The sequence below is a fragment of the Lycorma delicatula genome, chromosome 12, assembly GCF_047948215.1.
Source record: "Lycorma delicatula isolate Av1 chromosome 12, ASM4794821v1, whole genome shotgun sequence".
Lineage (NCBI taxonomy): Eukaryota > Metazoa > Arthropoda > Insecta > Hemiptera > Fulgoridae > Lycorma > Lycorma delicatula.
The window spans coordinates 5,709,433-5,724,169 of NC_134466.1; the positions used below are offsets into that span (position 1 = coordinate 5,709,433).

General features: G+C 26.7%; 1 protein-coding gene across 2 annotated transcripts in view; it reads right to left on the minus strand.

Annotated features, from left to right (window-relative positions):
* The window catches only part of Rab3 (RAS oncogene family member Rab3), a 168,440-nt gene that overhangs the window by 25,732 nt on the left and 127,971 nt on the right, over positions 1–14,737 (minus strand). For both annotated transcript variants that reach the window (XM_075380125.1, XM_075380124.1), the window contains exon 2: positions 357–581. In XM_075380125.1, the coding sequence (XP_075236240.1) occupies positions 357–581 (225 nt within the window). The remainder of the gene's footprint in view (positions 1–356; positions 582–14,737) is intronic.

Below are 14,737 nucleotides of genomic sequence, written 5' to 3' on the forward strand. Positions count from 1 at the left end.
AAATCAAAAAGATATCTTTTTGGAGAATTTTGTGAAGTAAAAAACCTGGAATGTCTCACAGAATGTCATCTTGAGTAAAAAACTTAAGTATAGAAGATTTAAGTGTTTTTATAAAGATCATTTCTTTAGAATACATTAGTGAAATAATACCGGGGGGCAGTCTCCAATTGGCTGAATATTTATGATATTTTTTTGCAAATGAATACAGTAGTATAACAATGAAATAGAAACAAAAAAAAATTGTATTTATAAAGCGAATGACTAATTTTGTTTACAGTATTGATTGTATATAGATAATTATATTAATAAATAAATATAAATCTAATATATTTATAATAAATATTCAATTTTCTTACCCATATTTGAAGTTTTACTCGTTTCTCATGGCGGAAGACAGTTTTAACTTTAAAATCGATACCAACAGTCGATACAAATGCTGATGTAAATGAATCATCTGCATATCGGAATAAAAATGAAGTTTTGCCTACACTGCTATTTCCAATAATCAGCAATTTAAACATGTAATCAAAGTTTTGATCAGCAGCATCTTTTTGCCACTTAGGCTCTGCAGCCCCTGACATCTGTAAAAGCAGGTGAAAAATGAATTTTTATTATAACCAAACTTTATAAATGTTCAAATAATAATTTATGTCGCTTGTTATTTTCATAAATTTTTTTAACTTTTTCCTTACTTAGTCAAATATTTTTTTTTATCTTCAATTTTGTTTATTACATTAATGCAATCATTATCTACACTTATGAAATTTTTTTCTTTCTGCAACATTAAAACTCAGATTTTTTAGTTATTTTGTAAATAATTTTATATAATTAAAAATAACCTGAAGATGACAATTAATAATGTATGGCTGAAATTTTAATTGTAACACATATTTATGTATGTGTTGAATGGATGCAAAAAATTCTAGTTTTTTTTTAATAGTAGTTTTAATTAGTATTATTTAAAAATGTATTAACAGAATAATATTATTTCTGTAAAAGAAAATCTTTTAATTGTGTGTAAAATAAATTGATGGGAAGAATTTTTTAAATAGTTTGTTATTTAAGAATGAAGGTGTATTCTTTTTAACAAAAATTGTATATTCCACAGTGATAAGTTAACATATTCAATTTTTTTAAACGTCAATCTATACAATTTATATTTATTAGCCCCAAAAAATGATCAAACAGCTCACTTTTATACCTTGAAAAATCAATCTGACTTTTTGATAGAGTTCCAAGATATGATGTATTTTAGACAGGAAATGTACATAAACATAACACAGAGTGTTCAAAAAGTGACACAATCTTATGGAAAAAGTTTCCTCCTTTTGTTGCATGTTTAACAGAGAAAAATTAAGAAAAAATGGGTTACACAATGCAGCAGAGAATATCCATAGTCTTCCAATACATTAAATGTATCAGTTACACCCAGACCCAGAATACCTTCACAGAAATGTATGGTGCGGATACACCAAACAAGTCCTCCATCAAGCGGCTGTATGACAAGTTCCAAGAGACAGGGAATGTGGCAGATGCGGCCAAAAGTGGTCGACCAAAACCGCTAACACCAGAAAAGTTGATCGTCATGCAACTTGCATATTCTGTTAGTCCCAAGAAGTCTGTGTAACACCTATCTAGCCAGTTGGTCTCTCCATCAGTAGTACCCACACGATAGGCACAAGTGTTTAAGATGCATCCGTATAAAATTCGTTTTGTTCACGAGTTGTTACCTGCAGACGCTGGAAAACATGTAGCTTTCTGTCATCGGTTCATGTAATCTGTAACGCCAGACAGAGAAGAATTTGATAACTGATTTTGGTCTGTTGAGGCACGGTTCCATCTTGATGGATATGTGAATGCACAGAATTTATGCATTTGGTGTTTGGTGTGTGGAAAATCCACATCAGCTGCACGGACAAAAAGTGGGTGTTTGATGTGAAATGTTACATAGGCAAACCTTCATGACATTCTTTCACGGCACAATGAACAGTTAGCGCTGCATACAGACGGTGCAACAATTTGTAAACTTTATACTAGAGTGTACGTGGTTTCAGTCAAAAAACACTACAACTCATACAGTCAACAACACTGACTTTCTTGGATCAGCGTTTTCATGGACAAGTGATTTCAAAGGGGTTGTGGTCCTCTCGGTCTCCTAGTTTATCCCCTCCTGACTTTTTGTTGCAGGGCTACCTTAAGGATGCTGCTTACAAAACTCATTCTCACACTGTTCCTGAATTGCAGAGCTAAATTGAACGATGTGTCGCTGCAATTCCTCAACAAGCATTACAACATGTGTTTAAGAACGTGCAACATCGTATTCAATTATATGAATTGCATAATGAAGGCAGCTTTCAACTATTATTGTAACTTACTCATTTTCCCATAAGGTTGCGTCTCTTTTTGAACAAACTTTTATTGGTTCCTAACCACTTCAAGATAATAAGGAGGAGCACCACCATGGATGTAGGAGTTGCATAGTAGCTAAAAAAGATCTTCTGAAAGTACACTAGAATTTACTTAAAAAATATCAGTTCTTAATTAGAATTTTTTTTATTTATTTCTAAATATATATAAAACCGTGTTTTATCATGATTATCAAAAAATGTTTTCATTTAAACAGTCCTTCAGAACGAAAGAAGAAATTAATACAACATGCATAATACTTCAATTTATTTTTTATATCTTACAAAACATATAACGTAACGGATAGAAAATACTTCAAATTTATACTTACATGCAGTGCAAATTCTACTATACTGGAATAATTAAGATATCTCATACCACACACCACACACACAATAATTAACTCTTTCTATAAGCATACTTTTCTTTAATTAATATTTTATCTAAAAATTTTTATATAAAAATTCATAACATGTATTTCAAAAATTAAGGTAATTAAAAAGAATGTTTCAATCGTGATAAATTCTTTTGAATTAAACATTATAAATCTATCATTAGGATTTTCGAATCCTACCATTAAGATTTTGTGTAAACCGCATTAATTTTGGATAAACATCTACGACATAAAATGCAAATATTTAAAAGAGTGAATTAACTTTGAAATTTTATAAAAATTATTATTCCAAAGGACCATGCAAAGATAGTAGCATAGTTATTTATAGCATTATTGGGAACCATCAGCAGTGTTATTAACAAAATTATAGGATAATAACGCGCTTTTTTGTTGTCCTATTTCTATGAAGTGATTAATATTGATTGATTCTGTTGTATGTATTGCCTGAAAGTGTTCTTTGGATCTTTGGGTGAATCTTCATTCAATCTGTCCAATGTAATACAATATTTAGTAAAATCATCACAAATTAATCTATATACTCCTATATTGCTATGTCCTTCATTATTTTTATCTGATTTTTTAAATCAGATATTTTTTAAATCTGACTTAAGTGTGTCACTTGAAGTGGGTTTTATATATATATATATATATATATATATATATATATATATATATATTTTTTTTTTTTTTTTAAATGCCTGTTTTAGAAATTTTATGGTTCAAGAGGTTATATGATTTGTTGTGTTCATATTCTGCAGGGATGTTGTTCATTTTTTTTTTGTCTTCTGTCATTTGGTTTGATGCAACTTTCCAAGATTCCCTATCCAGTGCTAGTCGTTTCATTTCAGTATATCCCCTACATCCTACATCCCTAACAATTTGTTTTACATATTCTAAACGTGGCCGCCTACACAACTTTTTCCTTCTACCTATCCCTCCAATATTAAAGCGACTGACTATTCCAGGATGCCTTAATATGTGGCCTGTAAGTCTGTCTCTTCGTTTGGCTATATTTTTCCAAATGCTTCTTTCTTCATCTATTTGCCGCAACACCATTTGTCGCTTTATCCACCTATCTGATTTTTAACATTCTCCTGTAGCACCAGATTTCAAAAGCTTCTATTCTTTTCTTCTGAGATACTCCGATCGTCCAAGTTTCACTTCCATATAAAGCGACGCTCCAAACGTATACTTTCAAAAATCTTTTCCTGGCGTTTAAATTAATTTTTGATGTAAACAAATTATATAATTCTGACTGAAGGCTCGTTTTACCTGTGCTATTCGGAATTCTATATCGCTCTGGCTTTGTTCATCTTTAGTAATACTACTTCCCAAATAACAAAATTCTTCTACCTCTGTAATCTTTTCTCCTTTTATTTTCACATTCAGCAGTCCATCTTTGTTATTTCTACTACATTTCATTACTTTCGTTTTGTTCTTGTTTATTTTCATGCAGTAGTTCTTGCGTTGGACTCCATCCATGCCATACATTGTTTCTTCTAAATCCTTTTTACTCTCAGCTAGAATTACTATATCATCAGCAAATCGTAGCATCTTTATCTTTTCACCTTGTACTGTTACTCTGAATCTAAATCGTTCTTTAACATCATTAACTGCTAGTTTTATGTAAAGACTAAAAAGTAACGGGGATAGGGAACATCCTTGTCAGACTCCCTTTCTTATTATGGCTTCTTTCTTATGTTCTTCAATTATTACTGTTGCTGTTCGATTCCTGTAAATGTTAGCAATTGTTCTTCTATCTCTGTATTTGAACCCTAATTTTTTTAAAGTGCTGAACATTTTATTCCAGTTTACGTTATCGAATGCCTTTTCTAGGTCTATAAATACCAAGTATGTTGGTTTGTTTTTCTTTAGTCTTCCTTCTACTATTAATTTGAGGCCTAAAATTGCTTCCCTTGTCCCTATACGTTTCCTGAAACCAAATCGGTCTTATCCTAACACTTCTTCCACTCTTCTCTCAATTCTTCTGTATATAATTTTAGTTAACATTTTTTATACATGACTAGTTAAACAAATTGTTCTGTATTCTTCACATTTATCTGCCCCTGCTTTCTTTGGTATCATGACTATAACACACTTTTTGAAGTCTAACAGAACTTCCCCTTTTTCATAAATATTACACACCAGTTTGTATAATCTATCAATCGCTTCCTCACCTGCACTGCGCAGTAATTCTACAGGTATTCCGTCTATTCCAGGAGCCTTTCTGCCATTTAAATCTTTTAATGCTCTCCTAAATTCAGATCTGAGTATTGTTTCTCCCATTTCATCCTCCTCAACTTCCTCTTCTTCCTCTATAACACCATTTTCTAATTCATTTCCTCCGTATAACTCTTCAATATATTCCACCCATCTATCGACTTTACCTTTCGTATTATAAATCGGTGTACCATCTTTGTTTAACACATTATTAGGTTTTTTTGTTAATGTTTTGATTGAAGCGAGTATTAAACAACACTATATTATATTTTCTTTGTTCAAAATATGAATACATACTAAAGAAAAGGAATTCTATCTGTATATTTTGTCATTAATAGGGGACCCAATATAATATTTTGTCTGTATATTCTCAATTTGTAATAACGTATAAATATTTCCTAATTGTTATAAAAATATTTTAGCATGAAACAAAAAATAGATAAACCCGTTAGTAGTGCTGTTCAGTATATTTCTTAATTTATGTATTCAGGGGTACCATTATATGAAATACGAACATTTCTAATTTTCTTAATAAGATGTTTTGTGATATTTTACTTTGAAGACTGCTCTGGAAGAACAAATAAACACTATTATTGTGTTCTAAACAAATATCACGGAGTTCGTTAAAACTTCGTCGATAAGAGACGACGAAGTCAACGAACTACGTTTACAATTCTAAACATGACCTACCGTAACAGTGAAATGAAAGGGAAGAAATAAGTGTGAAGACATTATATTTCAGTTCAATTAGACTAGTAATAAAGAACACTTTAAAAAAATACCTCAAATTTTGTTAGACAACGTTTTTTTTTTTCATTTGATGAACCCCGTTTTTTACGTACAAAAACTTGAAGTAATAACATTTAAAAGAAAATATACTACAGATCGTTTTAATAGTAAATGCTGTTAGATAAATGAAAGTACTGAAGATGAAACAATTTTTTTAATTCCCATCACTTCTTTAAAAAAATAAAGTATTAGTTTACAACAGATTATTAAAAAAGGAATAAATAAATTAGGGACAGTCGATTTTAACTATAAAAATCGAGCTTTACAAATTAATAAGTGTAATATTACATCACGGATTTTGTTTTGATTAAAGGAAAAAAGTTTTATTAAAAAAGGAAAAATATGGTATGAAGTGAATGATATAACTATCAACAAAAAACATTGGCTGTGTATTTTAATTTGTTTGTTCTACGGCAATAAATTTCAATAATAAATCCATACGGTAGCAATCAGTAATTAATAAAAAAATAAAAATAAACGAATTTTCTATTATCAAAATCTGTTATTAATTTAGAATTTTGTTTAAAACCAATAGATGTTAAATATATGGAATAGACAATAATAGATAATAAACAATATTTAAGCGTTCCATATAATAAGAAAAAAAAAATTGTTACAAAATTTACCGACTCGATTTCATTTATTAAGCAACGAATAATAATAAAAATAGTTTTGTAACAAATTTTTCTTATTTTTTGATTATTATATGGAACGCTTAAACATTGTTTGTCTATTATTGCCTGTTACAAATATTTAACATGTATTTTTTTTAAAAAAAATTCTAAATTAATAATAAATTTTGATAATAGAAATGTAGTGTCTTACTTTTTTTGATATCAGTATAGTTTTTTTAAAAACAGTTTTATTTATATTTACAGAATTTTTTTTGTTTTTCGAGCAGAAGAAATGATATTTGCGAGACTCTTACCGTACGGTTTACAATTTTATTGTAATTTTTTTGGATTATTATTTATTAAATAAATATGTCATTTGTTTTTTAAATAATATTTGGTTTTGAAAGCAAGTTGCTTAAAACGGTTATGTAAATAGATTAGAAATTATATTATGTTTTGTCTTGTTTTTCGATGGACAAAAGGAACACATAAAATCAAGAAGTTTCTAGTTTCAAATCTTGTACAGGAAAATCATTTTTCACATGCTGTGAATCTGATATAGGTATTATGAGTTCACACACACACACATACAAGCCTTTAGGCTCCCTGTGGTAAATTACCCGTTAAAAAAATATCCATTTTTATAAATAAACGACAAAATTTTTTTCTTAATACTAAATAACTATTTTTATTAATTAGGCTGAACTACATACTCCCAAATTAAAAAAAAAGTTTTATATTAAGTATTTTGTACTCTTTGACGTGCATAACAAGTACTGTGTAATTTTACATTCAAAGAAAACGTAAAAATAGTTGTTTTATAAAGTTAGCTTGTAGCAAAAGTACCATACCTACACTAAGTCTGTGCTTTTGTACACCATAACTAATTGGAACTAAAAAGCTCTGAGAAACTACCTTTAATTAGTCCACTGTTGTAACAGATGAACGTGTAGAATTTAAATTACCATGGAATATCTTTTTTCTAAGGGAACTACACAGCTTTTTATGTCATACAAATACATTGTAGTTTCAGATAGCTAATAAAAAAATTACCAAAAAAAAAAACATTTCTTAAAACCATTCACTTTATTACAGCAAGGTCAAGTTAATAAAGAAAAAAAATCATACACGATTATTAAGGGATATAATTTATTTGATAAAGGATTGTGTGTGTCATATTTCATTGTATGTTCAAAAATAAATCTTTTCTCTAGATGTAGTTGCTGTAATCACTGGAATTATTAATATTTTTTTTAAACATAATTACAGTTTTTACTTCTTTGTACAAAGTAAAGAAAAAAAAATATATGAAAAAATATCAGAAGTTATTATTAATTAAATACAATTTTATGTACTTTCATGTACAAGGAAGTCAAGTGGTGTCCACATCAATTTTTATTTTATATTTTTTGGAAGAGATTAAAATTTAAATAAAATTTACTTTATATGGAATTATCAATACAAAATTAATGAAAATACAGTATACTATATTTTAAGGTTAATTACAATAACATTTCACCTGAGTGTGAATTTGTTTTCATTTTAAATCGATTAATAAACTGAAAATTTATTTTTTTTGAAATAAAAGTTATATCAGACTAAGAAAAAATTTTTTATAATTGACGATTAAGAATACATAATCAATCTACAAACAATTTTAAATGACATAATTGTATTGTTTTTCATAATAATGTGTAATTTTATAAATAAATACTTGATTTAAAAGAGAATATAAGTGTACATTTTATAGATTATATCAGAAATGTTATTTGACAGATAACAAAAAAAAAAACTGCTCTATTTGTCTGGAAGGATCAGAGAAAAACAATAGAAAAAGTTTACTTAGAATTACACTGCAAAATAAAAAATTAATAAATAAAAAAGAGCTGAGGTTATCTCACCTCTGTACTAACACGTATAAAAGTAATTATTTGAAATAATAATGATTCAGCAGCGTGGATAATAAATTGGCACAGAATAAAATAAAACAATTTTAACTACGTTAATTACTAAATATTTGAGTACATACTTATAAACTTGTTAAATACACATAAGTATGCAGAAAATTTAAGTTTATCTAATTAAGCGCATCGACATAATAATGATGTTTTTTGTAAAAGGAAATCTTTTAATTTAATTTTCAATAAATTTCTCAAAAGATTTTTTTATATCATTAAATAATTTACTGAAAAAATAACTGACGCATGAAAAGGGTTTTCATGCTCATTTCATGAGGGGTTTCCTCATTTCCTGAGATATTTTCCTCTGTGCATTCTAATAACATTTGAATTTGATTTCATTCATACGTGTGGTTTTTTAGATGTGAATTATTTTTAATGTTCTATTTACAGGTGAATTTAAAAGATTTTTTCTTTTTCTGTTTAGTCTTCAGAACAGCTGTAAGATATTACTTCAGAGAACGGTATGTAGGAATGTAGAGGAAGTGCAGTCTGATACAGTCTAGGTCAACCATTCCTGAGGTGTGTGGTTAATTAAAACCCGACCACCAAAGAACACCGGTGTTTACGATCTAGTATTGAAATCCGTACAAAAGTAACTGCCTTTTCTAGGATTTGAACCTTAGAACTCTTAACTTCGAAATCGGCTGATTTGCTGATAGTTCATCGCTAAACCGATCCGTTGGGAGAAGTAGAAGCGATTGAAAAATATTTAATAGTAAAATACACCTTACATTTGAAAGAAATCCCATATAGTAATCACCACTACTGAGGAAAAAAGCATTTTTTTTTTGTTTCAATCTAATTTCCTGATATTGTTTTCAAGTAAGAAACAATATACCACCGGCGTTCTGCAGTTGTATATAATATGATAATTATCAAACAAAAATATAAACATTTAACAGTCTGGAAATGAAATGAATCCCCACACTCTCTTTTAAATTATATTGTTCATTAAGATAAATAATTACTTATTACTTTATGTCAAAACCAGTAACCACACAATTTTATGCAGGAAAGTAATATTTAACAATACTGTCATTAACAAACGATTTTATAATATATATATATATATATATATATATATATATTTCAACATACACACACTTTTATATAATTGTATATTAATTAATTTTTTGAACATGGTACCACTGATATGTTAATTAATTAAATAATATTAACAATTAATAGAATCCATAATAACAGCACATTAAGATAAGCTCTAGATCTTTCGGCTTACTTGAAAGCTATCACAGGAGTTAAAAATATTACATTAAGATCAAAAATTTTAAAAATCACAGGTTAAACTGTATAAACAGTCATCACTGTCCGGTTCTACCAATGTATTGATGGAATATACCGTGTATTCTGGTGGATTAACAGAAATTAAACAGAACTATGTTATCAAAGAGATAATTATTAGATTAAATTATTATTTCTGTATATTTGTTTAGTGTTTTTAAGTAATATATCTTCTTTAAAAAATTTTTTTTGTTAATTAAATTTTTATTACAGTAAATATGATATTTTTCTAAATTAGAAGTATTATATATAACATTTATAAGATTTTCATTAAATTATTATATGTTTGGCAAAGCTGGAATTTTCTGGTTTGTTATTTTTAATGAAATCGCTCTTTTACACATATGGAAAATTTGCAATCGGTCATACCAGATATATCATGTCGCAATCATTACAAACAAGACTGTATACTCTTGTTTATCAAATTTGGTATCATTATTATATAATTTTTTTTATTGTAATCATTATTAATATATTTAATTAATTTATTATTAACAGAATATGCAGGTGTCATGCCATTTTTTTTAATTTTGACTAATTTTTTCAGTTTTTTGACTAATAGGAGTATATTCATTTTTCATGAATATTTCATACTTTTTATCCGGTAATAATCTTGTATTGTTATTTAAATTAATTTTATTACATAATAAGATTGTAGTACCAACATTATAACCATTAACAACAACAATGCTTTTAATTACTTCTATTTCTTTTAATTAGTCTTGTTTGTGAGGATTGCGACATGACATACGTGGTTATTACTAATCGAAAATTTTCCATATGTGCAAAAGAGCTCATAGATTGCATTAAAAATACCAAACCAGAAAACTCCAGCTTTGCCAAACATATAATAATTTAATGAAAATCTTATAAATATTATATACAATACTTCTAATTTAGAAAAATATCATATTTACTGTAATAATAAAAATCTAATTAACTTTAATTAAATTTAATTAGATGCTTGATTAAGAGCAAAAGCTGTTTTCGACCAAGATAAAGTTCCAATAAAAAATTCTTTTGTAATCAATTTAAAAAGTTCTATTCAGGAACAACATTTTAAGTAAAATATAAATAATGAAAGTTCAGCTTACCAACAATTATAAAATGTTTAACTTGTCAGTTAAATGTTTAATTGTTTGTCGGTAAGCTGAACTCTTATTATTTATATTTTATATATAAAATACCACCGATGGTGCCACCGTTATGAAAATATAACCTAAATATTTTAAGTGATAGATGAACCGTTAAAAAGAGATTTATAGCCGATGACTGCTAAAAGCAATACCGATAAATGACAAGGAATACATCTATTTTTCGCAACCGGTTGTTAGAATTTAAAGAAATGAATTCTGCGATAAGGTTAAAAAGTGAACTGGGTGTGAAGAGTAAAAGAAATAAAATTATTAAACAAATCCACGATTAGCATAAATAAGACGTACGTCTGTAAATAATATTTTTGAATTTTAAATTTGTTTTGGTTTGTTTATATTTTCTAAGATTATTAAAATTTATAATAAATAACATCAGACAGGAAAAGAACAAGATATAAAATATAATAATATTCATAATTTGTCGCATCGAGCTGAGATATGAACTACAACAAAGCAAGATAAAGAAAAACTGTATTTTTGAGTATAAATATATCAGAACAATATGAGAATAAATAAGGGATCAAAATTTATAAAGATTGAGTAAAAATAGGGGAATAACAAATAAAACTTAAATTTTTGCAAAAGATACAGCCTAAATAGCTTAGGTACATAGATCATAACTCATCGGGTTGATCTAGTGATGAACTCATTGTCGCAAATCAGCTGATTTCAAAGTCAAGAGTTCTAAGGTTAAAATCCTAGTAAAGGCAGTTACTTTTATATGGACTTGAATACTAGTTTGTGTATACCGGTGTTCTTTGGTGGTTGGGTTTCAATTAACCACATATCTCAGGAACGGTTGACCTGAGACTACAAGACTACTCTTGTAGTCTCGTATTTACGTTCATACATATCATCTTATGAAGTAATACCTTACAGCAGTTCCAGAGACTAAACAGAAAAAGAAAGAGGTACATAGACCATGTTTATATGACTTATGCCTCTTGATAGTACACCTTGTATTCGTTTGACAACACATTGACTAGATAAATCCAAGAACAAAATAAACTATAAAATTACTTGATATTACTGGATGCGATGTACGATGCAATAACAAAACTACGAAGAAAAAAGCTGAAAACGAAAACAGTTGGAGGTGTATTGCGGGTCAGCATATTGTCTTTTAGTGTTCATATTGTAAACAGTATGTAAATGTTATGTATGTACATATTGTAAATAGTATGTATAAAATTGCAAACAATGTAGAATTACACAATTCTAATGCTGTCAATACATTTAAATATACATTCACAAATATTTCAGTAATTATAATGACTAAATATTTGTAAAACATACATCTATTTTTAATAAAACTAACACCGGTTAATTTGATTTATGTCATTTTTCTTTAGGGATTTACTTTTCTCTTCACGTGTAAAAAAACTTTCATCTATTTTAACATTTCCTTTTTTATCATATTTTATTACTTTTATTTAAAATATACTTTTCTTTTGCTGTTTAGCCTTCAGGACCATCGTAAGGTATTACTTCAGAAAATGATATGTATGAATGTAAATGAAATGTAGTTTTGGTCGACCATTCCTGAGATGTGTGGTTAATTGAAACCCAACCACCAAAAAACACCAGTATCCACGATCTAATATTCAAATCCAATTTATAATTGACTGTTTACTATTTAATTTCTATCTGTTTATTTTTTATAGGTGATTAACAAAAAAAAAAAATTGTGTATGAATATGCCAAGGCTTTCAAATTATTTAAATTTTCAGTTTATTATTTTTCCTCTCGATGAATTCATATTAGGCAATGGATTTTCCTTCTAATTCATTTTTAGTGTCTTTCATTTTTATCACAAATTTTTTATCTTGAATTATTAATCCAGTTTCAATATTTTATATCAAAATCTGTTTTTGCTTCTTCTGCATACAAGGTGAAAAGTAATGTGTATAAACAATATTGTTGTCTCACCCCTTTTAAACTGAAATTTGCCTCACCTGATACTAAATTCTAATCATAACGAACTGATTTTTATATAAATTATAAATAAATCTTCTCTCTCTCTCTCTCTCTCTCACTCTCTCTAATTAATATATATATTAATTTATTTAGGTTAAACTTTTTATAGTTCATTTCTTTTTTTCTCTGTATGTAAATAACTATTCTTTCAGCCTCTGAAAAGCACAAAATTAGAGAAACACTCACCTTTAATTTTTTACTTCATCAAAACCCTTTCGGGCCTAAGCTCATAATTTTAAATCGTTTACAATTTACACAATAACTCTACTAGCTTTTTACATTTTGTAAAAATTGTTTGTTTAAAATAAAATAAATTTTAAAAACTTTAAAAATTCTTTAAAATAAATTTAGAACAAATATTTGTTCAGTCAAGAATGAAAAAGTATTACAATAACTAATAATTTTCGTTTTACCAATATATATATTTTTTAGCAATTGTTGCATTTAATTTTATAAATAGCAGACGAATCACATTTATTTTTTCATTATTATAAAATTTTAAATGTTTTATTATATGATTAACAGGTTTATATTTTTTATCATTATATGCATCAATTAATTTTTGTATATTTTTATTTATAAAATAGTATTTTACTTAAACATTTTCACTATTTTTATCGACATTTATGGGTAATAATGTAGTAATGTTAGTATTATTGAAAAATTCCGAATTTATTTTTTATATATATTTATCAATCAATGACGTACGATATCCATTTTTTATAGCTATATTTTTTATTCTATTTATTTCGTTACACAACTCCCATTTATTGTTTATGTATCTTATTGCTCTGTTTATGATTGCTCTGTTTATGTTTTTAAAAATATTAACCTTCTGGAACCAAGGATGATTAGAATTCATATTTATAGTAATTTCATTTGAGGTAGGTTTTTTTATATATTCCACTTATTATTTTATTGTTTTTATTTATTTTAATATTTACATTTAAATAATTTATTTTTCTGTTATGTTCCATTTCATATGTAAATTTTAAAGTTCTATGATACAAATTTAATTTATTTAAAATTACTTCACGTTCACTTATTAGTATTTTAGTATTTTAGTACAATTTGTAATACAGTGTCATTTGAAACATTTAGATTAGTGTTGCCAACTTAATGAAATTGATCTATATATATATATATATATATGTACTTAAATTCTTCCTATCATGTAATCTTAAAGATTCTTTACATTTATTCTATTTACATTTTTATTATAGTAATAAAAACTTAATTAATATTTACATGACTTTAACTTCTTTATTTATAATAACTTTTTTATTTATAATAACTTCTGACAACAGTAATGACGATAAATATTAATTTAATTTTGTTCCATTGTTTGCATCTTTTTGATATTTATTTATTCTTCAAAAAAAAAAAAATAGCTCTCAATTATAATCACTTATGATAGAAATTAATTTTTTAACTATGTAAAATTATCAAGCTTGATCAGTATCAATTCTAATTATATATCAATATTATGTATCAATATCAATTCTAATTCATATCAATCTTGATGTAAGAAAGAAATATTACCATTCAACCGATAAGGAGATAGCATTTTTGATGATATAAAATCTACATTAGTATTATTTTAGTATTAAATAAAATTATATATGGATTTGAATAAATTATAATGAAATTTAGTGCAATGTTTATACATGTGATTTAATATAAGATGTGTACGCAATCATGCATGCATGCATGTGTATCTTAATTGATAAAAATAAAACACATTTAAAACTTTTTTTTTAAATAAGATGAAGTAGAAAATATTGCACTTTACTGTATAACATGTAATAATAAAAATATTTCATGAATTGCAAATAATCTAAGTTGTATTTTTATACAAGTATCCCTAACTATTTGATTTAAATTTGTCTATTGTATATAAAAATATTAATCATGGACTGGCAG